The 27,807-nt window shown below is 59.2% G+C and overlaps 3 protein-coding genes across 70 annotated transcripts in view; 2 read left to right on the top strand and 1 right to left on the bottom strand.

Moving 5' to 3' along the window:
* The window catches only part of SLC38A10 (solute carrier family 38 member 10), a 48,155-nt gene extending 39,712 nt beyond the window's left edge, over positions 1-8,443 (top strand). For 14 of the 31 annotated variants that reach the window (XR_012426328.1, XM_074020876.1, XM_015438954.3 and 11 more), the window contains 3 exons: positions 1,340-1,363; positions 4,252-4,428; positions 4,638-6,309. Coding sequence is in view for 27 of the 31 variants with exons in the window: in XM_074020876.1 (XP_073876977.1) it covers positions 1,340-1,363; positions 4,252-4,428; positions 4,638-5,767 (1,331 nt within the window). In the remaining 4 variants the exon portion in view is untranslated. Of the gene's footprint in view, positions 1-1,339; positions 1,364-4,251; positions 4,429-4,637; positions 6,310-7,645 lie in introns of those variants that run through there. The other 17 variants (XR_012426327.1, XM_074020869.1, XM_074020883.1 and 14 more) reach the window with 4 other exon arrangements.
* A 2,152-nt stretch (positions 8,444-10,595) lies between these two features.
* NDUFAF8 (NADH:ubiquinone oxidoreductase complex assembly factor 8) lies at positions 10,596-12,837 on the bottom strand. Its single transcript, XM_005585230.4, has 3 exons — positions 12,750-12,837; positions 12,519-12,629; positions 10,596-10,876 (listed from the first exon to the last, which is right to left on the bottom strand). The coding sequence occupies exons 1-3, from the start codon at positions 12,831-12,833 to the stop codon at positions 10,847-10,849; spliced, it is 225 nt and encodes a 74-aa protein (XP_005585287.1). The 5' UTR covers positions 12,834-12,837; the 3' UTR covers positions 10,596-10,846.
* A 289-nt stretch (positions 12,838-13,126) lies between these two features.
* TEPSIN (TEPSIN adaptor related protein complex 4 accessory protein) lies at positions 13,127-26,032 on the top strand. 38 transcript variants are annotated; one of them, XM_074020908.1, is made up of 14 exons: positions 13,127-13,196; positions 14,706-14,778; positions 15,090-15,181; positions 15,359-15,452; positions 18,344-18,411; positions 18,617-18,695; positions 18,830-18,901; positions 19,449-19,579; positions 19,794-20,003; positions 20,301-20,475; positions 20,631-20,744; positions 20,846-20,907; positions 23,651-23,785; positions 23,989-26,032. In XM_074020908.1, exons 9-14 carry the CDS (start codon positions 19,862-19,864, stop codon positions 24,369-24,371), a joined length of 1,011 nt encoding a protein of 336 aa, XP_073877009.1. In that variant the 5' UTR covers positions 13,127-13,196; positions 14,706-14,778; positions 15,090-15,181; positions 15,359-15,452; positions 18,344-18,411; positions 18,617-18,695; positions 18,830-18,901; positions 19,449-19,579; positions 19,794-19,861; the 3' UTR covers positions 24,372-26,032. The 38 variants fall into 38 exon arrangements, 34 of the variants coding, with proteins under 34 accessions (XP_073877009.1, XP_073877008.1, XP_073877003.1 ...); XM_074020907.1 differs by having other exon boundaries at positions 20,846-20,924; positions 24,835-26,032; XR_010582062.2 differs by having other exon boundaries at positions 19,449-20,475; positions 23,989-24,537; positions 24,835-26,032.
* The last annotated feature ends 1,775 nt before the right edge of the window (positions 26,033-27,807 follow it).

The following is a 27,807-nucleotide window of genomic DNA, read 5'->3' as shown; positions in this document are numbered from 1 at the left end:
AGGGAGCAGCAGCCCCTCCCCTAGCCCTGGGGGGATGCCCAGGTCATCCTAGGGAGCCCTGTCAGGCACCCTTCTCTTTCTTATAAGCAGACCCCTCGGATAGCTTTCTGCTCCCTTCCCATCAGCAGCTTGCTTTCTGGGAACGTTTTATCCCTCCCTGGGAGCGTTTTATCTCCCTTACTCCCCTTTAAAACACCTGCAGCGTTGTCACCTGGCTTGTGATTACCATTTTGTCTCATTTTAAAGCAGGTTTGTTAGCAGTTCTAACACTCGCAGTATTTAAAGCCAGGCAGGTGTGGGCGTGCCTGCACCCAGATGTGGAGGTTTATTTTAAGGCTGTGCCCCGAGGGGACCCGGCTTGCGGGTGGCTGCACCCACCCTGGTCCTAGCAGAGCCCCAGCCCAGAGCGCTGCTCGCACTCCCTCGGCCCTCGGAGCTCGGCTGTGTTCATCGGCAGGGATCTGTCACCTGTTCCTCCAGGAAGGCTCCTCATGCCTTTGCTCTCCTGAGAATAAAACTTACTGTGACTCCTCCTCCAAACTTCCTGCCCCTTGGGTCCCAGCTGTTGGCTTTTGCGGCCCCTCCTTGTGACCTCACGCAGTTGGGTGGCAGCAGCCCCCCCGTGGGCCTGCTGGGGACAGGCTTCTGTGCCATGTCCTCTCCCAGGCTGGGGGTCCACTCGCCCTCTGAGGGTGTGTGGCTGAGCCCCCGCTTGCCAAAAGTCAGGTACATTTGGTGGCAGCGTCCAAGCCTTCTCTCAGGGTGGTCAGCCGTGCCCCATGCGGCGTCCACGTGTGCCCCGGCATTGAGAGGGTCTGTTCCAGGGATCTGTATGGGGGTCACAGGGCACAGCCGCTCCAGCCTCCTGGGCCAAGCCCCTGGGAGCAGGTGTGGGAGCTCTGGGCCAGCCTTGGCGCGGGCACCTCCCAGGGCGTTCGTAAGACACGCACTTCCTGCCGGCGCCTCTTGCCCTGTGGCCTCAGGACAGCCGGTCCGAGGGAGGGCGGGTGCAGCAGCCGTGTCCCAGTGGCCTCAGGACAGCCATGTCCCAGTGGCTGCAGCCTGGCTTCTCACGGGTACACCTCACCCTCCTTGCATCTGCAGCGCGGAAGACAGAGCCGAAAGGTGCCCCTGGGCTTCCGGAGCTCTGAGCTGCTTCAGAAGTTCACACGTGTGGGATTTTGTCTTAGGTTTTAGTCAGGCCATATTTTTTGGTTCCAATTCCTATGCTCTGTTACCTGAACCTGTTTGATTCTTTTGATTTTCTTCTTTCTGAAAAAGACTTTTCACGGTTTCCTATTCTGCCTTTCTTCCGTATGCCTCTCAACGGGACGAACAGCTGAGATTAAAAAGATAGTAGCAGGTACGAACCCAAAGGAGTGTGCTGAAGTAAAGAGCGCGCCTGGAGGGCCTCAGACCTGAGCGCAGCCCCTCGGCGGCACACCTGCCCCAGGACAGCCCTGCATGGGGACACGTGTCAGGCCCCAGACCCAGGCTCAGCCGCAGCCCTCAGGCGGGGTCCCGATGCCCACTCTGCTCCCTTGTGTTATAAATGCCGTGGTCCTCCTCAGCCCTGCTGTGGCCTTGCCTGTCATCAGGGGGCAGGCTGCTTAGGGCACCAGCCGAGGCGGGGCGCTGCCTGCGCTGCTGCCTCATGGGCCGCCTTGAGAGATCTGTGTGGGTCTCAATAGGTGGGTGGCTCCGTGCCTTCTGCAGTCTGGTCCCTGTGGTGTAGGTGGGCTCTGGCTGTAGGAACAGCCTGTCTCCTCCACAGTGCTTCACATGTGTCCCATGTGGCTTCTGGCTGGACGTGGCAAGGCTCCTTCCTCCCTCCCCCTCCCCCTCTTTTTTCCCCTTCTTCCTCTTCTCCTCCCTCCTCTTCCCTCCCTCCTTCTCCCTCCCTCCTTCTCCCTACTCCCTCCTCTTCCCTCCTTCTCCCTTCTCCCTCTTCTCCCTCCTCTTCCCTCCCTCCTTCTCCCTCCTCTTCCCTCCCTCCTTCTCCCTCCTCTTCCCTCCCTCCTTCTCCCTCCTCTTCCCTCCCTCCTTCTCCCTCCTCTTCCCTCCCTCCTTCTCCCTCCTCTTCCCTCCCTCCTCCTCCCTCCTCTTCCTTCCCTCCTTCTCCCTCCTCTTCCCTCCTTACCCCTCCTCTTCCCTCTTTCCTCCTCCTCCCTCCTCTTTCCTCCTCTCTTGTCCTCCTCTTCCCTCGCCTTCCTTCTTCTCCCTCCTCCTCTCTTTCTCTCTCCTCCCCCTCCCCCTCCTCCCTTCTGTCTCCTCGTCTTTGCTCCTCTTCCCAGCACCAGGCCCAGGGCTAGTCCTTCGGGGAGCAAGTGAGGCCGTGGTGCCTGCCCTTTCGGAACCCTGTCCTGGAGTACGGGGAGGTGTCACTGGCACGTGGGATCTTGTCCTTGTACTGTTGACGATTCTGTGGTTGAGCCCTGCAGCACCCAGGGCGAGAGTGTGGCCCATGGCCAAGGTGGCTGGTCTGCTGCCTGCACTTCCTCATGTGAAAGGAGGTTTGCAGGAGACCTGCTCTGCCCGTCATGGCTTTTCCCTGCAGGCAGGCGTCTGGCCTGGGGTGCTGGCAGGGAGCAGGGGCTGCCGCTCGAGGGCCAGCCCCATGGCCCTGATCTCCTTGGAGCTGGCCCTGTCCCCCACATGCAGGGGTCTGGGCGAGGCCCAGGGCTGCGTTCCTGGGAGAATGCTGACCCTGCGCTTCTCTGGCTGGTCATGGTGTCACTGGGGAGGCTGGGCCGGCGCATCAGTCTATGTCTGGCATGCAGGGGCCCTCCCTGAGATATCTGCTCTCACTACTCGCAAAACATCCTTCTTGCTCCTGGATTGAACTTTTGTGCCTCACAGCCCTAACCCATCATTTTTCAAAGCTTCCTATAATAATCTGAAAATGTGTTGTAAAAATTACATAATTCACGGCCGCTTGCAACAAATAACTGGCCAGTGCTGAAGCGAGTCGGACCAGGTGCTCCTGCAGCAAGTGTGCGCCAGCTGTAACCCGGGCAGGCCTGGCCCTGCAGCAAGTGTGCGCCAGCTGTAACCCGGGCAGGCCTGGCCCTGCAGCAAGTGTGCGCCAGCTGTAACCCGGGCAGGCCTGGCCCTGCAGCAAGTGTGCGCCAGCTGTAACCCGGGCAGGCCTGGCCCTGCAGCAAGTGTGCGCCAGCTGTAACCCGGGCAGGCCTGTCCTCTGGCCCTTGCTGCCGGCACCAGCTCTTAATGCTGGGCGCACCAGGGCTCCCCATCACGCAGGACCTGCCCAGAATTTCCACAGCAGATGGTGTTCAGGAGCAGTGGTCAGGACGGCTGGCCGGGACCTCACTGACGCTCCAGCTCCCATGCTCCCCTTAAAAGAAGACAGCTTTTGTTTGTTTTTAAAATTCTCATCTCGGAGGAAACTTTCTAAAAGTACCAATGTTCTTTTCAAAACATAGCTTACAGTTTTTCTTTTCTTTTTTTCTTTTTTGAGACAGGGTCTCGCTTTGTTGCCCAGGCTGGAGTGCAGTGGTGTGATCACAGCTCACTGCAGCCTCAACCTCCTGGGCTCAAGTGATCCTCGGGCCTCTGCCTCCCGAGTAGCTGGGAGTACAGACGCCTGTCACCACACCCTGATAATTTTTATTTTTATGTTTTGTGTGTGTGTGTGTGGAGGTGGGGATCTTGCTGTTTCCCAGGCTGGTCTCTACCTCCTGGGCTCAGGCGATCTGCCTGCCTCGGCCTCCCAAATTGCTGGGATTACAGGCATGAGCCTCCGTGCCCAGGCTTATTTTCTTACATACTTGTCCTAGAACAACTGAATGTGTAAAGTGGAAAAAAAAAGAAAAACCCACCCAGCCCAGATAACCATCTCTGACATTCTGGCACATTCCTTTTGACTCCGTGTTGCTCTGGACACTCATTTTCATGGACAACAAGCAGGCTTGCTGGGGTCCTGCCGGGTGCAGCTGCGGCACAGCCAGTGGGAGAACGATGCAGCAGAGTGGCTGGCTGGCGGGAGAGGCCGTCCCGGGTGGGCTTCCAGGGGCAGTCAGGGCACAGCCTCTCCCGGGCCCTCGGACCTGCATGTCTCACTGCGCTGTCCGGGCTTCATGGTCACGGTCATGACGAGTGTCACCAGTGGCCAGTGTTCGGGCGCACTCCCTGCAGGTGACCTGTGTGTTGTCTTGCTGTGGGCGCAGTCTTGGCCCAGCAGGATGCATGAGCAGCCCCGGCACCCTCTGACTGTGTTCTTTCCAAACCCAGAGGCTGGCAGGGCAGAGATGCTGGACCACGCCGTCCTGCTTCAGGTGATCAAAGAACAGCAGGTGCAGCAAAAGCGCTTGCTGGACCAGCAGGAGAAGCTGCTGGCGGTGATCGAGGAGCAGCACAAGGAGATCCACCAGCAGAGGCAGGAGGATGAGGAGGACAAGCCCAGGCAGGGTAGGCTGGGCCGGCGGATGCAGTGGGGTGGGGCCAGGCAGGGGGTCTCCTGCCGTCATCATGCGGCTGGGTCTGAGCCTCGGTGGCCTCAAGTCCTGAGGGTGAGTGTGGGTTTGGTTCCCAGTGCCCAGTGTTGCTTGTTCTTTTGGGCCCCACTGGCACCCTGTGTTCAGTGCTGTGGCTCAGTTGATGGCCGACTTCATTTGCAGTGGAGGTGCATCCAGAGCCCGGGGCGGCGGTGCCCAGAGGCCAGGAGGCCCCCGAAGGCAAGGCCAGGGAGACGGTGGAGAATCTGCCTCCCCTGCCTTTGGACCATGTCCTCAAAGCTCCCGGGGGCCGCCCCGCTCCATCCCAGGACCTTAACCAGCGTTCCCTGGAGCACCCTGAGGGGCCTGCAGGCAGAGACCCTGCTGGCCCTCCTGATGGCGGCCCTGACACAGAGCCTCGGGCAGCCCAGGCCAAGCCGAGAGATGGCCAGAAGGATGCCGCCCCTGGGGCAGCTGGCACGGTGAAGGGGCTCCCCAAGGGCCCAGAGCAGGTGCCCGTGCCAGACCCCGCCAGGGAAGCCAGGGGTCCAGAGGAGCACCTTGCAGAGGAATTCCCCAGGCAAAGTCAGGACATTACTGGCGGTGGTTCCCAAGACAGGAAAAAACCTGGGAAGGAGGTGGCAGCCACTGGCACCGGCATTCTGAAGGAAGCCAACTGGCTTGTGGCAGAGCCAGGAGCAGAGACGGGAGACGCTCGCATGGAGCCCAAGCAGATGAGCCGAGACTTGGGCCTTGCAGCGGACCTGGACCTGCCCGGCAGGGCGGGAGGAGCGGCTGCACAGCCCCAGGCTGTGGTCCACCAGCCGGAACCGCGGGTCATCTCTGACGGCGAGCAGGACGGACAGCAGGGCCACCGGCGGGACCATGGCGGTCACCTGGAGATGAGAAAGGAGGCCCACGGCGGGGACCATGTGCCTGTGTCTCACGGGCAGCCGAGAGGCAGGGAGGACGCTGCTGTCCAGGAGCCCAGGCAGAGGCCAGAGCCAGAGCTGGGGCCCAAACGAGCTGTCCCGGGGGGCCAGAGGCCGGACAATGCCAAGCCTAACCGGGACCTGAAACTGCAGGCTGGCTCTGACCTCCGGAGGCGACGGCGGGACCTTAGCCCTCATGCAGAGGGCGAGCTGGCCCCAAGGGACGGGGTCATCATTGGCCTTAACTCCCTGCCTGATGTCCAGGTGAACAACCTCCGTGGCGCCTTGGACGCCCAGCTCCGCCAGGCTGCAGGGGGAGCTCTGCAGGTGGTCCACAGCCGGCAGCTTAGACAGGCGCCCGGGGCTCTGGAGGAGTCCTAGCACCTGCTGGCCATGAGGGCCACGCCAGCCACTGTCTTCCCCGGCCAGCAGCAGGTCTTTCTCAGCCGCATCCCAGCCGAACTCTGGAGGTCACACTCATCTATCTCCAGGGTTTCACGTCTGAGGCCCTCACCAAGTGTGAGAGTATAAAAGATTCACCGTGGCATTGTTTCCAGAATGTTCTTGCTGTCGTTCTGTTGCAGCTCTTAGTCTGAGGTCCTCTAACCTCTAGACTCTGAGCTCACTCCAGTCTGTGAGGAGACGTGGCCTCCGCTGCGAGCCGGCCGGTGCACGCCCAGGCTCAGGCTGGGAGCCGCTGTGTCTGCGGTCAGGCCTCCTGCTTCTGCCAGGCAGCACGCGTGGTCTTCAGGTTGAGCTCGGCCGTGCGTGGAGGTGCACATGGCTGCTGATGGTCCCAGCACAGGCTACCGTGAGAGCCAGCGTCCAACCCCAAACTTGCAGCGACTCGGAGTTATAACTGTTTACTGATGTTTCCCACAGTGTGGCAGGAAGTTTTGAATAAACACTTTTGCCTTCGCCCAGCCTCAGTGGGTGCTGTTTGGTGTCCGGGAAACGCAGGGAGCAGGGGCCGGACTCGCGAGTGGGGCATCCAGGGACACTCCTCTTGGTTGGCCCAGCCCTCCATGGTCTGTGTTTTGCAAAATCCAGTTGTGGCTTTTTTTTTTAAAAGTAAAAAACACCACTGATACCTGATTAGTGAAGTTGGGGGAGTGACTGAAAGTCTGAGGCCAGCTCAGGATTCCACATGTATAAAGTAGAGGCCAGAGGTCACGAGGGAACAGTGCCATGACCTGAACATCGAGCATCGCAGTGACTGGACACGAGACGCAGCACAGCCCCAGAGAGACCCTGTGAGCAGGCAGAGACCCGCCTGGTGCCAGGAGGTTGTCCAGCCCCCAGGGCCAGGCCGACATGCATGCTGCCCCGTGTCCAGGACAAGCTCCACAGCCCTCTTGCCTGGCGGGAGAGAGGAGGTGCTGCTGTGTCCAAGCACGTGTAGATGGGGACTGCTTCCCTGAGTCTGTGTCGGCTCGTCCTCTGGGGAGTTTGTGCCCTGACCCTGCCACGAAGGGGTCTGGGGGGCCCATGTTGGTGAAGGGTCTCTGCACGGAGGGCCCGGCCTCGGCCTCTGGCGGTGTCTTCCACCTGCACCTTTTGATATCCTTTGGCTTTTTATTGTAGTTTCTTACCTTGAAGGATGTCACTGGGCAGCCTGAAGACTGGAATTTTTTTTCTTTTGAGACAGAGTCTCACTCCGTCGCCCAGGCTGGAGTGCAGTGGCACAATCTCAGCTCACTGCAAACTCTGCTTCCTGGGTTCAAGCAATTCTCTTGCCTCAGCCTCCCTAGTATCTGGGACTACAGGCAAGTGCCACCACGTCCAGCTAATTTTTTTTTTTTTTTGTATTTTTAGTAGAGACCGGGATTCACCATGTAGGCCAGGCTGGTCTCGAACTCCTGACCTTGTGATCCACCCACCTCAGCCTCCCAAAGCGCTAGGATTACAGGCTTAAGCCACAGCGCCCGGCCTGAAGACTGGAAATTAACTAGAGGGAAGCTTCTGGAGGCTGAGTGGTGACGCCTGCGGAGTCCCGTGGGCTGGGAGGAGGCTGCAGGACCAGGGGCACTGCTCAGCAGTTGGGAGGTACCCCGCCAAGGGGGTTCAGTCCTGGCCATTTCTGTCTTTCAGTCTCAATTAAAAACAGTTCCAGATGAACCACTGCTCAGTGGTAAAACGCCTTCTGGACGTTCCCCTCAGATTGGAACTCCATTTGTTAAATTGCTCAAAGTGAGATTTTCATTCTGGCTGGATTTCCCCAAATATCTTGCCGTGACCCAGTTTTCTTTTTCTTTGGAGGTTATTCCACCCTCCCGCTTTCTGCTGAGATGGCTGCTGTTGGAGCGGGCCGCCCTCGGCCGACACACAGGCATCCGTGACCGCCGTGCCTCTGCTGCCGCCCATCCTGCTGCACCCTGGAATCCCTACACCCCCAGCCACAGGCAGGGTCACCCGCCCCCACGCACACTTCCTTATTCCTGCCCACCCGCAGCCCAAGTGGCAGCCCCTCAGGGAAGGAAAGAGAAACTTCCTTCCCCAAAAGCCTGGCAGACCCTGGGGTGGGGCTTCTCAGAACGACACAGAGGGGCCCCGGGGCCAGGCTGCGCTTTCTGATGGACCACAGGCTGCTCCTGTCTGGTCAGTCCTGGTGCAGGTCACTGGGCCGTGGAGCCTGCCTCTGGGGGCTCAGTTCCAGAGCAGGGCCGCAGGGATAGTGCCGTCCCGTTGCCAGTGGTACTTCTGTGCGGGAACAGACTTGCACAGCACACTGGCCGAGGGACAGATTGAGTGGAGCTCAGCCCTCAAAGAACTTCTGGCATCGCCTGAGAGCCAAGGCATTTGCTGTGGCTTGAACGTGTCCCCTCCAAAATCCAGGAGTTGCCTAAGTGATAGTATCAACAGGTGACTAGGCTGAGGGCTCCTTCCTCGCTCCTACGATTAAGAGCCTTATAAAAGGACTGGGCGCGGTGGCTCACGCCTGTAATCCTAGCACTTTGGGAGGCTGAGGCAGGTGGATCACAAGGTCAGGAGATTGAGCCCATCCTGGCTAACACAGTGAAACCCTGTCTCTACTAAAAATACAAAAAATGAGCTGGGCGTGGTGGCAGGCGCCTGTAGTCCCAGCTACTTGGGGTGCTGAGGCAGGAGAAGGGCGTGAACCTGGGAGGCAGAGCTTGCAGTGAGCCAAGATTGTGCCACTGCACTCCAGCCTGGGCAACAGAGTGAGACTCTTGTCTCAAAAAAAAAAAAAAAAAAAAAAAGCCTCATAAAAGAGGCTGCACGCAGCATGCAGGTCATTTGCTCTCTTGCTCCTCCGCCTTCTCCAGCATGAGGACGCGGCACAAAGGCCCTCCCCAGACACCAGTGCCAGTGGCTGGATCTCGGGCTTTGCAGCCTGCAGAGCTGGGAGAAATCAGGCTGTTCTTTGTAAATCACCCAGTCTCAGAGCTTTGTTAGGGCAGCAGGACGGCCCAAGTGCACCTGAAGTAGTTAAGAGCTCTGCACTGTCCCTGCGGTGCGGAAACAGCAGAACCCCTCCCCCTTCCCTTTGCCTGCTCCCTGCCCCTCCCCCACTCCCCCCCAGCTTCCTGAGCTGTCACTCAGGGAGGAAGGGCAGAGCAAAAGTGCAGGAAGGTTTGGAAGGAAAAAGGAAATTTGGAGTGGCAGAAAAGACGGTGTCCCCAGGAGGTCTGAGAGCTGAGTTTGGAGGTGTGGGCCATGCTGGGCCACAGAAAGTCTGGCAGGTCTGTCACCACCTCACACACGGGGTGAAGGACAGCAAGGGGGAGTGCTGGGAAGACAGGTCTGTGGGCGGGACAGGAGGCTGGATCTGGAGGGAGAAGATGCAGGAAGCTCTGCCAATGAATTGCCAGAGAACGGAGGAGAGGGCGTGACAGGGCTAAGAAAAGGACGTTTGTGCAGTGAGGCTCGCTCATGGATGAGTGCTGGGCACACGTGAGGAGGAAGGCAGGGTGGGGGCAGCTGGCCGTGCACGCTGGGGAGGCGGGTCAGGTGGGTCATGCCAGCACAGGACGTGAGTCTCTGGCCTGTGCACGGATGGGCTGTGGTGGCTTCACCCTAGCAGTCTGGTCTGGATTTCTGTGGTTCCCAAGATGTGACACTATCCTGGCCCTTGGGACAAAATCCAGCGCTTTGGCCTGGCTCCTGCAGACTCACCACCCAGATCAGACCGCAGGGCATTTGACCCTTAGGGGAAGCCAGGCTAATTCTGGGGTAGCATCTGTAGGAGGAAACATGGAGGAACAGACCTCAGAGGCCCACAGGGTCAGCTGCTAGCACGGGCCTGGGGGCAGGTGCAGGCTGCAGCCCCATGACAGTGCGACCTCCACAGCCCACGCAGTCCCCGCCATGCCCTGCAGGTGGCGCTCAGGCCCCACGGACTCCCAGGTCTCAAGGTCAACAAGTGCCCGGGCAGCATCAGGATGTGACCCTTCTCACCTTAGTTTTAGGTCAAGTGATGTGACAAGGAGGGGGAACGAGAGGGCAGGTGCCATCAGTGAAGCACCTGGGCTGCTGAGGGGGGTGACCAACCCCACACAGGAGGGGCAGTGGCTGCTGGTGCTCTACACAGGCCCCTCTCGGAGACTCAGGCCCTTTTGTGAAGAGCCCCCGCCCTGCCCCATGTCCAGGAAAGCCACCTGCGAGGACCCTGCCCCATGGAATGTCCCCTTGTGGTGCTGACGTCCTTGTCTTTGGTGTGTGCTGTATACCCACAGCGAGATCTGCAGGCTTCACCAGATTCACATTAAATACCTTAGTGAGAATGTTTTTTTTTTTTTTTGAGACGGAGTCTCACTCTGTCGCCCAGGCTGGAGTGCAGTGGCGCGATCTCGGCTCACTGCAAGCTCCACCTCCCGGCTTCACGCCATTCTCCTGCCTCAGCCTCCCGAGTAGCTGGGACTACAGGCGCCCACCATCTCGCCCGGCTAATTTTTTGTATTTTTTTTAGTAGAGACGGGGTTTCACCATGTTAGCCAGGATGGTCTCGATCTCCTGACCTTGTGATCTGCCCGTCTCGGCCTCCCAAAGTGCTGGGATTACAGGCTTGAGTCACCGCGCCCGGCCGAGAATGTTTTAAAATGGGGACCTTGAGGCAGGGTGTCCCCAAGTCCCAGCCCTTCCAGTTTTGGGGGAAAGGCTTTGGGCCCCATTCCACCTCGGAGAGGCCAAGACCCACATGTCACAGTCTGCACACAGTAAGCCCCAGGCTGCAGGACTTAACGGGGTCTTTACCGTGGCTTCCATTGTATCTTATTCGAACTCAGATTTACAGACACAACACTGGAAAACCAATTCCTGCTCTACCCACGCCTCAACTTGTTAAGAAGAAGAAATACAGGATCTAACACCCAGGAACGTCACATCTTCGCCATTCCCACTTCCTTTCTGCCCTAGGCATTCAATGTGTGCCACCAGGGGCCATGAGGACGAGGGCACCGCACCCACGGCAGCAGTCAGGTGTGAAGCTCAGAGTCCCTCCTAACAGCCTCGCTCCAGCGTCTTCTTGGCCTGCAAGACAAAGTGTTTTGTCTGAATGGCTTGCTTCCAAGTTAGATATGGCTCAAAAGAAAGCTACCACACTAAATGTCGTGTTCTACGCAAATACCTTACAGAGAACGTGGTGCTGGCATGTGGTGGGGGCTCGACTGGTTGGAGCCTGGGCCCCATGGGCCAGTTCTCTGTGTCACTTGTCCATGGGACAAGGGCCTCATGACACTGTCATGGAACTCACTGCTGCACCCTCCTCTGAGCCCCCACCAGATGCCACACTGGGACCCAAGCTCTCATAAAGGGAAAGCAGGAGCCCCCCAAGTTTTTTTTTTTTTTTTTTTTTTTTTTTTTTTTTTTTTTTTTTTTTTTTTTTTTTTTTTTTTTTTTTTTTTTGAGACGGAGTCTCGCTCTGTCGCCCAGGCTGGAGTGCAGTGGCCGGATCTCAGCTCACTGCAAGCTCCGCCTCCCGGGTTTACGCCATTCTCCTTTCTCAGCCTCCCGAGTAGCTGGGACTACAGGCGCCCGCCACCTCGCCCGGCTAGCTTTTTGTATTTTTTAGTAGAGACGGGGTTTCACCGTGTTAGCCAGGATGGTCTCGATCTCCTGACCTTGTGATCCGCCCGTCTCAGCCTCCCAAAGTGCTGGGATTACAGGCTTGAGCCACCGCGCCCGGCTGTTTTTTTTTTTTTTTTTGAGATGCAGTCTCGCTTTGTCGCCCAGGCTGGAGTACGGTGGCGCAATCTCGGCTCACTACAACCTTCACCTCCCAGGTTCAAGTGATCTTCCACCTCAGCCTCCCAAGTAGCTGGGACTACATCACCAGGCCCGGCTAATTTTTTTTTTTTTTTTTTTTTTGTAGAGACAGGGTCTCCGTATGTTGCCCAGGCTGGTCTCAAACTTCTAGGCTGAAGCAATTCACCCGCCTCAGCCTCCCAAAGTGGTAGGATTACAGGCATGCGCCACCATACCCGGCAAAAAGTGCAACTTCTGATGAGTTACCCACCCCTGGATCCAAGGCTGCTAGGGCCGGGTAGCTATGAAGGCCATGGAGCTCTTGTTCAACTACCCTTTCTCTGGTCCAAATCTGCGGATTAATAGCTCCCAGTAAACAAGAGTCAGCACTGGCATCACGGCCTACCCCAGATACACTGAGGTGGTACCCAGAGAGGCTGACACTTAGGGAACCAGCCTCAGAATGACTTGAAGCCCTATGGTGCCAGTTGTGAGGGTGGCTGGGGGTGCCCGGCAGGACAGGCGCTGAAGGAATCCACTGCAGCTGCACGGGGCGGGCTGCAAGTGAAGGGAGATGAAGACCCGGAAGGCGCTGGGCACTTTCTGGGAGTCCTGTGTTGGGTCGATCCTGGCCTGACACCCCTCGGCGGCAGTGCTAACACGAAAGCTTACGCGTTTTACCAGGCGCTTTAGTGCACACATTTCCCATCCTTTCTGAGGTTGGTGCCAGTCCCGGTTTACAAACACGCAGGGACAAACCCGGGACGGCCGAGGTTTCGCGGGCTCGTCCGTGGCTCGGTGGTTTGGTCAGCCGGCGTCTAAAGCACGCGGCAGGCGCTCAAACCTTGAACCAACGGGAAAGCAAAGGAAAGCTGGGGCCCCCTGGATCTTGGAGGGGAAGGGCTAGGAGGGGCCCGCGCCCACCTACCGCGGCGGCGAAGCAGCTCCGCAGGGCCTCGAACTCCCGCGCGCAGAGGTCCTTGCTTAGGCTGCCGCCTGGGGCCGTGGAGGCCTGCACGCACCTGCCGTACGCCGCGGCCTGCGGAGGGGATGGGCGCGGGTCATGGGGTCCCTTGATCCCGTCACCGCCCTCCCTCCCAGTCACCTCCCCGCGCTGCTCCTCCTGTCCAGCAGCACTGGCCTGCCCGCGGCTCCTCACCTCGGCCCCGCAGGCGGCCAGCCGCTCGGGGAAGGCGCGGAGGCGGCTTCGCACGCGGCCCCACACAGCTCCGTTCACAGACATGAGTGGCTGTTCCCAGAGCCCCTGGGCGCCGTCATCTTAGGTCCAGCCTCTTCCGGTGTCAAACAGCTTGATAGGTCGGCGCTTCCGCCCATAACCTTTCCTGCGCTTCTTAATTGGCCAGAGCCCCTGCAATTGGCTCTTGTCCTAGTCTGTCTGTGCCCTGGGACTTCGGATTGGCCTAGGCTCAAATTGTTTACGAAGCCAACCTCAGGGCCCGCCCCGCCGCGAGGGATTGGCCGGCGGAGCCAGACCCGCGCAGTGATTGGAGAGCCCGGGCCTGGCGGAAGCGGGGCAGACCGGGAGGGGACTTGGATCATGGCTGCCGCGCCGCCGCTACGGGACCGCCTGAGCTTTCTACACCGGGTGAGTGAGGGCGGTCCGCCCGGGCCCCGGCCCCACGGCTTCTCTCGAGCGCCGCGTTCCCCGGACTCGCCCCGGGCTTGAGCCGTTGACCTTGCGTCTCCGCGCCGGGTAGCTGCTGCCGGCCCCTTCGCCCGCGCCGACGCCCCTGAGCTGCCCGCCCGCCGCGCCGTCCCGGGGCCTCCCAAGCCGGACCCACCGAGCGCAAGGGCGATGGGTACAGCCAGACCCTGGGGGAACGAACAGGCCTCCGCCAGCATTCAGTGGGCTCCGACAGGAGGGAAGGAGCGGCGGACCCAGTGGACGTGGAGCCGCTGTGTCCGTGCTGCCGGCGCCCAGGTGGGCTGGCCGCCCGCCGTCCTCCCTAACGGTGGCGTTTCAGAGGACTCCGGTCCTGGAGAGGCACCCCTGGGTTGCAGAGAACACAGACATTTCGAAGGGACAGGGAAGGACACACCGTTGTAAGCCCCTCTTAGTAAACGCTCTGAGAAGGAGAGGCCGGGCCAGTTCCCAGGTGTCGTCCTGAGCAAACCGCCCTCTTTTGTCAGCCCTCAGCTTTCCTAGGCTGAACCTCAGAGGGGGCTGAGTGGGCCCAGGGCGCGGCCTTGGGCTGCCAGAAGCCACGCTAGGGTTGGTCAAAGCTCTCAGTGCAAGGTTTGGACAGAGTCGTTGTGTGCTGCGTTCTGCCGTTGTCAGCTGTCACCTGCAAACCTGTCTAGCTCCCCTTAGGGCTTGGTGGGCAAATAGTGTCAGTGATGTGTGTCCACAGCCTCGGGAAACACTTCAGGTCCACGTTTGCGTGTGTTGTCACTAGATCTCCGCGCTGCCAACTGAAAGGCTTCAGCACCTCACGTGGTCGGTCCCATGCTTGTCCTCTTAAATACTCTTGAACTCTGTTGTGTCCTGAAACTGAATAATGCAAAAATGGGTGGTTCCAGTTTTCATCCCTATAAACTCTACATCTTTGTGCCAGTAAGTCAGCATGAAACCAATAAGTCCATCTGCTGTTAGCGAACATAAAACACACGACATCGGTCGGTTCTTGGGGAGCGATGGAGCCAGTCAGGCTGAGCGGCTGTCACTCTGCCAATCCGGGCTCTTGGGAGGTGGAACTATTCATAGTCCTCTGCGTGGAAAAGCGCTTGCCTGGGCCTTGTTTGGCTTTGCTAGTCAGTAGGTAGGTACAGGAGAGGTACTTTTAAATAGCCTTACGTGCTGGTAAGTGCAGGGAGGCTGGGGGCTGTGTCCCATCGTAACCCAAGTGGCACAGCTCCTCCGTGGAGAACCACCACTGACTTGCCTCTTCTCCAAGGCTGTTCATCCCTGACTGTTGAGAGAGGACCCTGCTGCAGCCTCCCTGTGGCCAGTAGCACGGTTCTCACCCCTTCCCAGGCCTCTCTCCGGCCATGTCAACAGCGATCGGTGGGCCGTTTCCATCCCCTTTGGAGGGGTGTGGATCCACCCCTGTGGGAGATGGCACCTCATCACAGCGGGGCTCTTGTTCCCTTTCAGCTCCCGATTCTTCTGAAGGGGACATCGGATGATGATGTCCCATGTCCGGGCTACCTGTTTGAAGAGATTGCTAGTATCCTTCCTCGACGTACCGTGTGGGGGAAAGAACAGATGGCAGGGTCCCAGAGTGGTGCGAAGGGTTCCCGGGGATTCTGCTGTCCCTAGGGGGATCCGCAGCTCCTTTATCATTGTAAGCAGCCGTGGGTGGGTCTGAAGGCTGCAGTACTGATGGCACAGGAGACCTGAGAAGCCCTGCGCTCCTGACGGCAGAGCCTGCAGGAGGCGCCTCCAGGGAGCGTGGACTGGAGGTCCCAGGGCCCGGTCTCCCTGCGGCCCGGCGCAGCCTTCACCATCTCGCCCTTCCCTAACCCGAGCGTGCCACAGAAATCTCCCACGAGTCTCCGGGCAGCAGCCAGTGCCTGCTGGAGTACCTCCTGAGCCGCCTACACAGCAGCTCCGGCCACGGGAAGCTCAAGGTGAGCCCCTGGGTGGTCAAGGGTCAGGCCCGAGGCCTGGCCCATGGTGGTGAGGCTAGAGGAGGAGATGAGCGGCCCAGGGTGGCAAGCAGCTCTGTGCCCTTTGGGTGCCCTGGGCCCTGCCCTGGGCGTCCCGTGTCCGGCCCTCCCAGCGCTGCTGACCGCCCCACTCCCCAGGTGCTGAAGATCCTGCTGTATCTGTGTGGCCACGGCTCCTCCTCCTTCCTGCTCATCCTCAAACGCAACTCTGCCTTCATCCAGGAAGCCGCAGGTACAGGGGCTCTGGACAGTGCGGGAGGGCGGCAAATCCTCCGGGCTTGAGAAGCAAGACTTCAGCCAGAGCCCTCACCTGGGCCTGGTCCCCGTCAAAGCCCCGCGTTGCTGATCCTGGCCCATCCCTGGCCTCTCCACCTGCTGCCCACCCGCACCCCAGCTGGCCGACTCGGCCTCCCCTGACGTGCCCTGCCCCTCCCTCCGCTGGGTCCTCCGTGCCTCCCGTGTGCCCCTGGGCCTTCAGCTGCGTCTGTCCCTGTGCTTGCTGCCCCGGTTGCCATTGTTTGTTTCTCTGTGTGCCCCTCGGGTCTTCCCCTCCATCCCAGTGCCCACACGTAGCAGACTCAGTGCCTGTTCACACGTCCTCCTCAGGCTGTGGGTTCTTGTTCTAGGGCTGCTCTTCAGAGCCCAAGACAGAGGGAAGCCATGGGAGGGCGGGACTGGGAGGCAGGAGAGGCGGGGCCCCGGCCAGTCGATCTGTCCAGGCAGCAGGTGGGTCTGGGGGAGCCGTCCCACAGGCTGGGGGGCAGTCCCGTGTGCCTCTGCCTAATGAGGACTTGTGGGGGCTTGGCCTGAGATCTTCCATGGGGCTCCAGGTGGTCACTGGGCACACCATGTCTGGACCCCAGCCCAGCCCCTGAGAGGGGAATTCTGGGGAGGGAGTGTCTGTCGTGCCGCTGCTTGCTTATGGAGACCCTAAGCGTGTCCATCCACTGGGCTCACCCCAAAACCGGCGTCGAAACCAGTGTTGCCCCACTTTGTGACAAGTGGGCATGCAGCTCTAGGTGTCCCTCAGGGGCCAGTGCCCTGGGCCACCATCGACAGTTGTGACACATGACTTAGGCGGTAGATGCCCCTGAAGGAACGGCTGTGTGAGGGCGCTCTCGCCATTCTAATAGAGCTCCTCACAGCTTTGGGGCCAAGGCAGTACCAGCCATTTATCCTCACCATTCAGCGGGTCAGAGGGCCCCGGGCTCCCAGGCCACTCCCGTGGCTGTGGTTGGTGCATGTACGTTGTGGCTTCAGTGGTCTCGGGGACATGCCCTGGGGTGGGGGCTGCAGCAGGTGTGGGGATGGGGCATGGCAGGCCCCGAGGTTGGGAAAGGCTGTTCTTCAGACCTTGGGTTCTTGTTGGCACTAGAGTCTGTCCTGTGCAGAGGCAGTTGTGGATGATGGCTGTCGCCTGCCGTGCCTGGGCACTGGCCCTGGGCGGGGCACAGGATGTGGGAGGTGTCACGACAGCCCTGTGAGGAAGGCAGGCGCACATGAGAGACGGGGCGGCCCCCGCCAGGCGGCGGGTGTGCAGTGAGGATGGCCCACCCCACGCACGCAGAGCGTCAGAAAGAGGAAAGAAACACAAAACGCAGCTGACAGTTAAAGACGGGTTTTCTGTTTTGTTTTGTTTTTTTTTTTGAGACAGAGTCTTGTTCTGTCTCCCAGGCTGGAGTGCAGTGGCGCGATCTCAGCTCACTGCAAGCTCCGCCTCCCGGGTTCACGCCATTCTCCTGCCTCAGCCTCCCGAGTAGCTGGGACTACAGGCGCCCGCCACCGCGCCCGGCTAGTTTTTTGTATTTTTAGTAGAGACGGGATTTCACCGTGTTCGCCAGGATGGTCTCGATCTCCTGACCTCGTGATCCGCCCGCCTCGGCCTCCCAAAGTGCTGGGATTACAGGCGTGAGCCACCGCGTCCGGCCCAAGACAGGTTTTCTTTAGTTAAAACCTGAGAGGCGCCCCCAGCCGATTGTGGTCAGAAGCCCCTTCTCTTACAGACTAAGCGTGTGTTGGTTTTGGGGTGAGGGCTCGTCAGGAGCTCGGAACGTGTGTGTGGAGAAGTTCGTGGCCGGGCTGGAAGGACGGCAGGTTATCCTGGGACATCTTTCCAGCCCGGAGGTGGGTTCTCTCGAAGCTGGCGTCTTCCCGGCCGGAGGAGGGTTGTCTCGGGCTGGCATGTCTCTGGTCGGGGAGGAGTTTGGAGTGTTTCTGGTTGGAGATGTTATTTGTAGTTTATGGTTGTGCTGACTTTAGCCATTAGGCTGATGCCTTTTGGATTTAGGCGGTTTTTGGTTAAGGTGAACTTTAGAATGAGGGGCTTGTCCAAGACGGTGATGCTCCTGCTCTGTCACAGAGGAGGGCCAGCGCGAGGTGGCAGGCGGGTGCCCTGGGCTCCTGCGGGAAGATGGCAGCTGCAGGGGTCAGTTTATCCAGCCACTGACTCAGCTTGCGGCTGCCACCCTGGGCCCAGGGACAGCCAGGGGCGTCGTCTGCGAATCACAGGGCCAGCCTGCCAGGGTGGCGAGTGGATTCATCTGTGACTGAGGCTCTCCAAGGGTTCTCAGAGGCGCGGCTGTCAGCATGAGCCCTGAAAGGATGCCTCGGCTCCAGGTGCAGGCTCAGGAGGCTCTGGGGCCGGAAGATTTAAGGACAGAAGTCCCAGTTCACCGTGAGAGGAACTCTCAGGGCAGGGGAGCCCGAGGTGGCTGAGACTGAGGATGGGTGGGTCCAGGCGGAGCTTTCAGGCTGTGATAAGAAGGCTGGTGTCTCCCTCCAGGCCCCGGCAGCCTCCGAGGGGTCCCTGGTGCACCTGGGGCAGGGAGAGTGGGCTGCAGGGAGGCCGCACCAGCTCAGGCACCAGGGGTTGCCAGCCCTGGGGGAGGCGAGGTGGTTGCGTGGAGAGAGACTCGCCTCTGTGGGGCATGGGTGGGGGGAGCTGAGGGTCTGCTCTGGTGTGGCCTCTGCGGGGTCCTGGAGGAAGGCGTGCCAGTGGCCGTGACAGAAGGGCCCGGGTGGCAGGAACTTGCCACCCTGGAGTGGGCCCAGTTCACCATGTTCTGCAGGGAGCAGCGGTGCCAGGCTCAGCCCTGCCCCCCACTTGCCTTTTATGTTCTGCAGCTTTTGCGGGGCCCCCAGATCCTCTGCACGGGAACAGCTTGTACCAGAAGGTTCGGGCGGCCGCGCAGGTGAGCCCAGGAGCAGTGTCGCTCTGCGGGGTGCCCTTCCTCCTGTAGAGGGCAGGACTGGGGCCAGGATGTCAGCTGGGGGGTTTGCAGTTCCCCTGCCCGGGACCCCTGCCTCTGGGGGACAGAACACAGCTGATACGAGTGGCAGGGTGAGTACAGGAGGCCCCGGCATGAGGACGCTGAGGGCCTCCGCCTCCCCATGTAGGACTTGGGGAGCACCCTGTTCTCGGACACCGTGTTGCCACTGGCTCCCTCCCAGCCTCTGGGGAACCCGCCTGCCACAGGTAGGTGACCGAGGGGACTGTGTCCAGTCCCGGCACCGGGTTTCTGCCTCCCTGAGTGTCCTCGGCGTCTGTGCCACCCATGGGCAGGGCCGACGGTGGGGGCCGACTTACCGCTGACAGAGGACCCTCTGCAGGCATGGGCTCCCAGGCCAGGCCGCACGGCACCCTCCAGGGTTTCGGCTACAGCAAGGAACATGGCCGCACGGGTGAGTGGGAAGGGCCTGCATGGGCCCCGGCATCTCAGGGTACAGGAATGAGGAGGGCGGTGGGGGCCGGACCATGCTGCCCCACCTGGTAGCTGCTGCCCCCCGTCCCCTCCCCTACACGGCCTCAGCCCTTCCTGGGGCTGTCCCTACTGCTGCCGTGGGGGTGGGGCAGGTGTGGCCAGGGCTGCTTTACGGACAGGCGAGAGAAACCAGGCCCAGCAAGAAGTCAGGGCTGGGTCCCATGGCAGGGGGAGTCCCACTCCAAGAGGGGCTGAGGGCTGTCCCCTGGCTGTAGTGTGAGTGACTCGGGCAGTCCTGTGTGGAGCTGTTACAAGCTGGGGCAGTGCCAGTGGACAACTACTCATTAGCGCCAGAAGAACCACAGGTGGCACCACGGCCTGCAGCTGGGACCCAGCCCCCGGCCCAGCTGTGCCCTGCTGCCAGGCCCCGGGCGGTGTCTCGCCGCTCACCGTTAGGCTGTGTCACACTGTCCTGCACGCAGCCCGGGGCTCCTGCTGACACTTTGGTGTGGGGGCACCTTCTACAGGGAGCTCACACGGGAAAGGCCGGCCCCTCCCCAAGCCCTGGACACACCTCCCTGAGCCAAGGCCGAGCCCAAGCCCCTTAGGACACCCTCACCCCCAGAGGACAGAGCAGAGGGACGGAGGCATAACTGCTGTGAGCTGGGTGTCTAGGCCACTGGGCGTGGGAATGCCAAAGTGGAGTCCACCGGGAGCTTCCAGAGGGCCTGGGGTCCACCTGGAGGCCTCCCTCCCTGCAGCGTGTACCCCGACCTCCCCAAGCCTGAGCAGGGAGCCCATGCGGGCACCCCGCTCCCAGAGAACGTGGGTGGGGGCCGCACTGGGCGGCCGTCCCATCTCCCTCTCCTCAGGTGCAGGCTCGGCAGGCGAAGCCTTCCTCTCCACCATCCAGAAGGCCGCGGAGGTGGTGGCCAGCGCCATGCGCCCCGGGCCCGAGAGTCCCAGTACCCAGAGGCTCCTGCCGCGGGGTGACACCTACCAGCCTGCCACGATGCCTTCAGCCAACCACGGTCCCCCAACCCTGGGGAACCCACTCCCCGGGGCTATTCCAGGTCCCCGAGGTATCGAGGCGAGGGCTCCTCCCCTTGGGGTCTGGGTCACTCCTTCCTGTCACCGCTGGGGCTTTGCAGCCATGGAGGCAAATCCCGGGGCCTCCCACACAGCAGGAGGGGACGGGACCCGAGGTGGAAGCAGATGCCCACTGGGGCTGGTGTTTGCTGAAGCTGGAGCCAAGGTGGCCGGCCACCCATCCTCAGCTCAGGACTCAGTCCCCAAGGCCTTGGTCCAGGGCCCCGGGAGGTGGGCATGGGGCTGGCCTGAAGCCCTGGGGATCTCACCGGCCATCCTGTTTCCTCCAGCCATGAGGCATCAGCCTGGGCAGGCCGGAGGGGGCTGGGACGAGCTGGACAGCAGCCCCAGCTCTCAGAATTCCTCCCAGAACAGTGACTTGAGCAGGGTCTCAGACTCGGGCAGTCATTCTGGCAGCGACAGCCATTCAGGGGCCAGCCGGGAGCCGGGCGACCTGGCAGAAAGGTGAGTGGAAGCTGCTGGGTATGCGGGAGTGGTCTCGGAGCCACCACACCACCCCCCTCCCAGCGCGGCTCCTGCTCTCCAGGTTCTCCCCGGGGTGAGGCAGGGGTGGGGGCACGGCCCCAACTCACCCCTGACCCGGCCATTCCCCCTGGCAGGGTCGAGGTGGTAGCCCTGAGTGACTGTCAGCAGGAGCTGAGCTTGGTGAGGACTGTGACTCGGGGACCATGCGCCTTCCTGAGCCGCGAGGAGGCACAGCACTTCCTCAAAGCGTGAGTGCGCCTGGACCCGCCCGGCTCTGCCCCAGCCCCAACCCTGGGCGAGGGAGGAGGGGACGGGCCGCGCTCGCCACCCAGGTGTCCCCTCTGTGCAGGTGTGGACTGCTCAACTGTGAGGCTGTGCTGCAGCTGCTGACCTGCCACCTGCGTGGGACCAGTGAGTGCACGCAGCTGGTGAGCTGCGCATGCGGGCGGGAGGGCATGCCTGTGTGCACATGCCTGTGTGTGGACGTTCCCGTGTGTGTGTGTGCGCGCGTGTGTGTGAACATTCCTGTGTGTGTGCCTGTGTGTGTGCCTGTGTGTGTGTGTGCCTGTGTGTGTGAACATTCCTGTGTGTGCCTGTGTGTGTGTGTGCCTGTGTGTGTGTGTGTGCCTGTGTGTGTGAACATTCCTGTGTGTGCCTGTGTGTGTGAACATTCCTGTGTGTGTGCCTGTGTGTGTGTGTGCCTGTGTGTGTGTGTGCCTGTGTGTGTGTGTGCCTGTGTGTGAACATTCCTGTGTGTGTGCCTGTGTGTGTGAACATTCCTGTGTGTGTGCCTGTGCGTGTGTGTGCCTGTGTGTGTGTGAACATTCCTGTGTGTGTGCCTGTGCATGTGTGTGTGCCTGTGTGTGTGCCTGTGCATGTGTGTATGCCTGTGCATGTGTGTGTGCCTGTGTGTGTGTGTGCATGTGTGTGTGCCTGTGTGTGTGTGTGTGCCTGTGTGTGCGCGTGTGTGAACATTCCTGTGTGTGTGCCTGTGCATGTGTGTATGCCTGTGTGTATGCCTGTGTGTGTGTGTGCCTGTGTGTGTGTGTGTGCCTGTGTGTATGCCTGTGCGTGTGTGTGCCTGTGTGTGTGTGTGTGCCTGTGTGTGGACGTTCCCGTGTGTGTGTGTGTGCGCCTGTGTGTGTGTGTGTGTGCCTGTGTGTGTGTGTGTGCCTGTGTGTGGACGTTCCCGTGTGTGTGTGTGTGCGCCTGTGTGTGTGTGCGCCTGTGTGTGTGCCTGTGTGTATGCCTGTGTGTGTGCCTGTGTGTGTGTGTGCCTGTGTGTGTGTGTGCGCCTGTGTGTGTGTGTGTGTGTGCGCCTGTGTGTGTGTGTGTGCGCCTGTGTGTGTGTGTGTGCCTGTGTGTGTGTGTGCGCCTGTGTGTGTGTGCCTGTGTGTGTGTGCCTGTGTGTGTGTGTGTGCCTGTGTGTGTGTGTGCGCCTGTGTGTGTGCGTGTGCGCCTGTGTGTGTGCCTGTGCATGTGTGTGTGCCTGTGTGTGTGCCTGTGTGTGTGTGCGCCTGTGTGTGTGCCTGTGCATGTGTGTATGCCTGTGTGTGTGCCTGTGCATGTGTGTGTGCCTGTGCATGTGTGTGTGCCTGTGTGTGTGCCTGTGTGTGTGTGTGCGCCTGTGTGTGCGCCTGTGTGTGTGTGTGTGCCTGTGTGTGTGTGTGCGCGCCTGTGTGTGTGTGCGCCTGTGTGTATGCCTGTGTGTGTGCCTGTGTGTGTGTGTATGCCTGTGCATGTGTGTATGCCTGTGTGTATGCCTGTGTGTGTGTGCCTGTGTGTGTGTATGCCTGTGCATGTGTGTATGCCTGTGTGTATGCGTGTGTGTGTGTGCCTGTGTGTGTGTGTATGCCTGTGCATGTGTGTATGCCTGTGTGTGTGTGCCTGTGTGTGTGTGTATGCCTGTGCATGTGTGTATGCCTGTGTGTATGCGTGTGTGTGCCTGTGTGTGTGTGTATGCCTGTGCATGTGTGTATGCCTGTGTGTATGCCTGTGTGTGTGTGTGCCTGTGTGTGTGTGTATGCCTGTGCATGTGTGTATGCCTGTGTGTATGCCTGTGTGTGTGTGCCTGTGTATGTGTGTATGCCTGTGCATGTGTGTGTGTGCCTGTGTGTATGCCTGTGTGTGTGCCTGTGTGTGTGCCTGTGCACGTGTGTATGCCTGTGTGTGTGCCTGTGTGTATGCCTGTGTGTGTGCCTGTGCATGTGTGTGTGCCTGTGCATGTGTGTATGCCTGTGCATGTGTGTGTGCCTGTGTGTATGCCTGTGCATGTGTGTGTGCCTGTGTGTATGCATGTGTGTGTGCCTATGTGTGTGCCTGTGCATATGTGTATGCCTGTGTGTGTGCCTGTGCATGTGTGTGTGCCTGTGCATGTGTGTGTGCCTGTGTGTGTGCCTGTGCATGTGTGCGTGTGTACATGACTTCATGTGTGTGGTTGTGTATGTATGTGCCTATGTGTGTGTGCGTGCACATGAAAGTGTGGACACGCGTGGGCATGTTGCGGGGGCATGCAGAGGAATGAAGGTAAGGCGAACGGGGCAGCAGGTCACGTGCTTCTCGCTGGGGTGTGTCCAGGAGCCGGGGAGGACATGGCTCTGGTGTCTGGGAACTGGGGTATAAGGCGGTGAGGACAGGGCTCTGGTGTCTGGGAACTGGGGTGTAAGGCAGTGAGGACAGGGCTCTGGTGTCTGGGAACTGGGGTGTAAGGCAGTGAGGACAGGGCTCTGGTGTCTGGGAACTGGGGTGTAAGGCAGTGAGGACAGGGCTCTGGTGTCTGGGAACTGGGGTGTAAGGCAGTGAGGACAGGGCTCTGGTGTCTGGGAACTGGGGTGTAAGGCAGTGAGGACAGGGCTCTGGTGTCTGGGAACTGGGGTGTAGGGGCTCTGGTGTTCGGGAGCCGGGGTGTAAGGCAGTGAGGACAGGGCTCTGGTGTCCGGGAGCTGGGGTGTAAGGCAGTGAGGACAGGGCTCTGGTGTCCGGGAACTGGGGTGTAAGGCGGTGAGGACAGGGCTCTGGTGGAGCTGTCCCTGGTGCCTCCTGGCACTCCAGTCGTTGAGGAGGAGGGAGAATAGGGAGAGAGATGGCCAGACAGGCCTCCCTGGCATGGAGCTGCTGCCCCATGCGTGCTAATGTCCCCTCCCTTCGTCCGCAGAGGGCCCTGTGTGCCATTGCCTCCCTGGGGAGCGCCGACCTCCTTCCCCAGGAGCACATCCTCCTCCGCACCCGGCCGCGGCTGCAGGAGCTCAGCATGGGCAGCCCGGGACCTGTGACCAACAAGGCCACCAAGGTGGGCAGCTGCAGAGTGCCACACACACACGGGTCCAAGGGTACAGCAGGACATACACTGCAGTCCACGGCCACCCTGTCCCTGCCCGGCGCTTGGTCAGCCCTTCCCGGACCCGCCTCCCGAGTCCCCGTCCCGCTGGCAGAGGGAGCAGCAGTGAGTCAGGGTCCTCACCTCCCCAACTCCCTTCCTGCCTTCCACCCCAGCTCCGCAGCACTCACGGGACACTGGCCTCTACCTGTTCCTGGAAGCCCCCAAACTCCTCTGCCTTAATGTTCCTGCCCTTGTGTCTCGGCTCACACCCACCTCTTCCAGGAAGCCCTCCCTGACTGCACATGCAGTTTGCCACCCATGGCCCAGCTCATGCTCAGCTCCGGAGGGCAGAAGTGGTTCCATTGATCTCTGTGCACTTGAACACTCCGAACTGCCTGGAGGCTGCTGGAGTCACACTGGGAGGCCTCTCTCTGCTGCCAGGCCCTGGCACCCTCCCTCTGCCTGTGGACACCCCCAGTTTCTTTCTTCCTGTTTTCTCCCTGGCTGCTGGAAACACAGGACCTCAGTCACCCATCCCCAAGTCGTCCTTATCTAGCTCACCTTTCAGTCAGAGCGACAAGTGAGCCTGGGGTTTGCACCACCGCAGGCGAACCTCGTAGTGGGGTTTCTAAAACAGGCATGCTGGAAGAACCCTGCGTCCAACAGTTGGAAACACCCAGATGTGCCGGGCCACGTGTGTTCACTCCCTCCAGCAGTGCCTGGTGGGTTATGACGGGGAGGGTGTCCGTTGGTATAGTAGTGAGTGAAGGAACAAGATTTGAGGTGTGGGTGTGACACCTGCCCCCTGTCGCCAGCACCAGCCCAGCAGCTGCTCTCAGTGGGATGACAACTGGGTGCACTGCTCCAGCCCCCTCCTGGCAGCCGGCGTCCTGCCCAGAACTGGCCCTGCCCTCTGAGTGGAGGGACTGAGGAGGCCCTAGGGAGAGGCAGGCCCTGGTCCCCACAATTTCCAGGGTTGCATAGGAATCTCCCTGGTTCCTCCTTCCTTCCTCTTTCAGATCCTGAGGCACTTTGAGGCCTCCTGTGGGCAGCTGTCCCCTGCCCGGGGCACCTCAGCCGAGCCTGGCCCCACAGCCGCCCTCCCAGGCCCATCTGACCTGCTGACCGATGCTGTGCCTCTTGCTGGGAGCCAACTCTTCCTCCAGCCTCTGAGTTCAACCGCAGTCTCATGCCGGAGCCCTGCTCCCTCATCTGGGATGCCGCCCAGCCCTGTGCCCACCCCACCCCCGGATGCCTCCCCCATTCCAGCCCGCGGAGACCCCAGCAAGGCCAAGGCCAGACTGGCAGAAAGCAGGGGGTGGGGACCTGAACAGGTCCTAGGGGGCACAGACAGCCCAAAGAGCGGCCCCAGCGACTGTGCGTGGAGCCGCGACTCCTTGTTTGCTGGTATGGAGCTGGTGGCCTGCCCCCGCCTGGTGGGCGCCGGGGCTGCTGCAGGAGAGTCCTGCCTTGATGCTCCCCAAGCCCCGCAAACATCGTCCCAGAGGACAGCAGTCAAAGAGCCTCCTGGCTCAGAGCCGTCAGCTTTCGCGTTCCTGAACGCCTGACCCGACGGCCTGGCCCTGGAGCCTTCAGCTTCAGCTGCTGCCCGGGGGGCTCTGTGCTGCCTGAGCAGCCTCAACCGTAGCTGCTACAGTCTCCAGGCAACTTGACCTGAGAGGAGGACCCTAGGGCTACCTCAGTTTCCCCCATCTCCTCTGCCAGAGGCTCTGGCTATTTGGACTTGAATCCCTACAAGGGATAGGCAGGTGGCAGGGCCTCAGAAATGTTGATCTCAGGAGTCCCAGGGGGCAGCCCCTGCTTGTCTTGCCCTCAGACATGAGGTTTCTTGTGTGAATATGGAAGCGACTACCAGGTTCTTTATTTCATTTTGATCTCAGCTCCCTCCTTCCCCAGGAGGTCATGAGCAGTAAGCCACCGCCTCCCCATCCCTTCGGGGTGGGCTGGGGGCTGAGGCTGGGTTTGGTGCACGTGGGCTGAGGGTGTCTTGTCCGGGCTGCCTTGTGCCGTCTGGTCTTTGACCATTTCAAGTTTCAGATCCCCACGTGACCCTTCCCTGGCTCTCACCTGCTCCTTCATGCTGTAATTGCTTCCCGCACACGAAGCCTCTGATTGGAGCCTCTGGTCCATCTCAGAAGAACCTTCCGAGAGCGCTGGGGTTTATGCTTTCTGAATAAACACTACTGTTTACATGAAGCTGGGCCATTTATTTTTCTTCTTTTGTGTATGTGCATTTTAATAAAAATACCGTCAATAAGGGGCACACGCAGAGGACTGCTTGCCTCAAAGTAGGGACGGGCGTTATTCCTAAAACGTGTGGTAGAACTCCCCAGTGGCACTATTCTTGCAGTTAACCTTAATGGCAAGGTTTTAAACTATGAAACTCAGTTTCTTAAATAAATAAGAGACTATGTGGGTTCTCTATTTCTAATTTCAGCAGTTTGTGTCTTCAGGGGATTGGTCCATTTTATATCAGTTGCTGAATCTGTGATTCCGTTTTTTGTAGTATTCCTTTATTCTTCATTTCATGCCTGTGGGGCCTGTAGTCACACTATCACGCTCTTCCGTTCATGCCTGTGGGGCTGTAGTCACACTACCACATTCTTCCTGTCATTCCTAATATGGGTCACTTGTTTTCCCTTTTTCTTGGTCAGGCAGTTTATTAATGTTAGTTTCTTCAAAGAACGAACTTTTGGTTTTATTTTTTTCTACTTCACTAATTTGTTTTTCAGTTTCCTAGTTCACTAATTTCTGTTCTTTATTGTTTTCTTTCTTCTGCTTTGGGCTTATTTTTATTTTCTCAGTTTCTTTTCTTTTTTTTTCTTTTTTTGAGACAGAGTCTCGTTCTGTCGCCAGGCTGGAGTGCAGTGGCACAATCTTGGCTCACTGCAACCTCCGCCTCCCGGGTTCAAGTGATTCCCCTGCCTCAGCCTCCTAAGTAGCAGGGATTACAGGCGCCCACCACCATGCCAGGTTAATTTTTTGTATTTTAGTAGAGATGGGGTTTCACCATGTTAGCCAGGATGGTCTCGATCTCCTGACCTCATGACCCACCCACCTTGGCCTCCCAAAGTGCTGGGATTACAGGCGTGAGCCACCGCGCCTGGCCTATTTTTTCAGTTTTGTAAGGTGGAAGCTTAGATTATTTATTTGTCACCTTTATTTTCTAATGTGAGCATTGTAATGCTATAAATAGTTCCTGTGAACACTACTTTGGCTGCATCCTGTGAATTTTGGTGCGTTTAAATTTTTATTTAGCTCTAAACATTTTAAAATTTATCTTGAGACTTCCTTTTTGTCCAATGGTTTATTTTAAAGCATATTATGTTGTGATTTAATTCTGATACAGTCAGAGAGCATATTTTGTATGATTTCTGTTATATTGTTTAAAGATTTCAAGCCTAGGCAACATAGCAAGACCCCATTTCTACAAAAAAAAAAAAAAAAAAAAAGCCAGGCATGGTCCCGCTACCCAGGTGGCTGAGGCAGGAGGATTCCTTGAGCTCCACAGGTCAAGGCTGCAGTGAGCCATGATTGTGCCATTGCACTCTAGCTCTATCACCTAGTGCAGTGGTGCAATCACGGCTCACTGCAGTCTCCACCTCCTGAGTTCAAGCAATCCTAAGCAATCCTCATGCCTCAGTCACCACACATGGTTTTTTGTTTTTGTTTTTTGTGTTTTTTTGGTAGAGACAGGGCTCTCGTTGTGTTGCCCACACTGGTCTCCAACTCCTGGCCTCCTGCAATTCTCCCACCTCAGCCTCCCAAAGTATCAGGATGACAGGCATGAGCTGCTGTGCCTGGCCTCACACTTTTGTTAAGGATTTCAAACTTTTGTTAAAGTTTGTTTTGTGGCCAAGAATATAGTTTATCTTGGTGGATGTTCCGTGTACACTTGGTCTAGAAAACTAGAGATCAATATCCTTTGGGAATACAGATGCAAAATTCCTCAAGAAAACAACAAAATGAAT

The sequence above is a fragment of the Macaca fascicularis genome, chromosome 16 (assembly GCF_037993035.2).
Source record: "Macaca fascicularis isolate 582-1 chromosome 16, T2T-MFA8v1.1".
In the NCBI taxonomy this organism is placed as follows: Eukaryota; Metazoa; Chordata; class Mammalia; order Primates; family Cercopithecidae; genus Macaca; species Macaca fascicularis.
The sequence above is the reverse complement of the archived record's forward strand: the minus strand, read 5'-3'. Positions and strand labels throughout refer to the sequence as shown.

Bases quoted from the DNA above. Each gene is read 5' to 3' on its own strand.
- NDUFAF8 (XM_005585230.4), bottom strand. From the start codon at position 12,833: ATGTCTGTGAACGGAGCTGTGTGGGGCCGCGTGCGAAGCCGCCTCCGC. The intron at 12,630-12,749 runs GTGAGGAGCCGC...TCCCCTCCGCAG, and splicing joins TGGCCGCCTGCGGGGCCGAG to GCCGCGGCGTACGGCAGGTG. The intron at 10,877-12,518 runs GTAGGTGGGCGC...TTTGTCTTGCAG, and splicing joins GGAGCTGCTTCGCCGCCGCG to GCCAAGAAGACGCTGGAGCG.
- TEPSIN (XM_045376510.2), top strand. From the start codon at position 13,149: ATGGCTGCCGCGCCGCCGCTACGGGACCGCCTGAGCTTTCTACACCGG. The intron at 14,779-15,089 runs GTATCCTTCCTC...AGCGTGCCACAG, and splicing joins CCTGTTTGAAGAGATTGCTA to AAATCTCCCACGAGTCTCCG. The intron at 18,902-19,448 runs GTGAGTGGGAAG...CACCTTCTACAG, and splicing joins CAAGGAACATGGCCGCACGG to GGAGCTCACACGGGAAAGGC.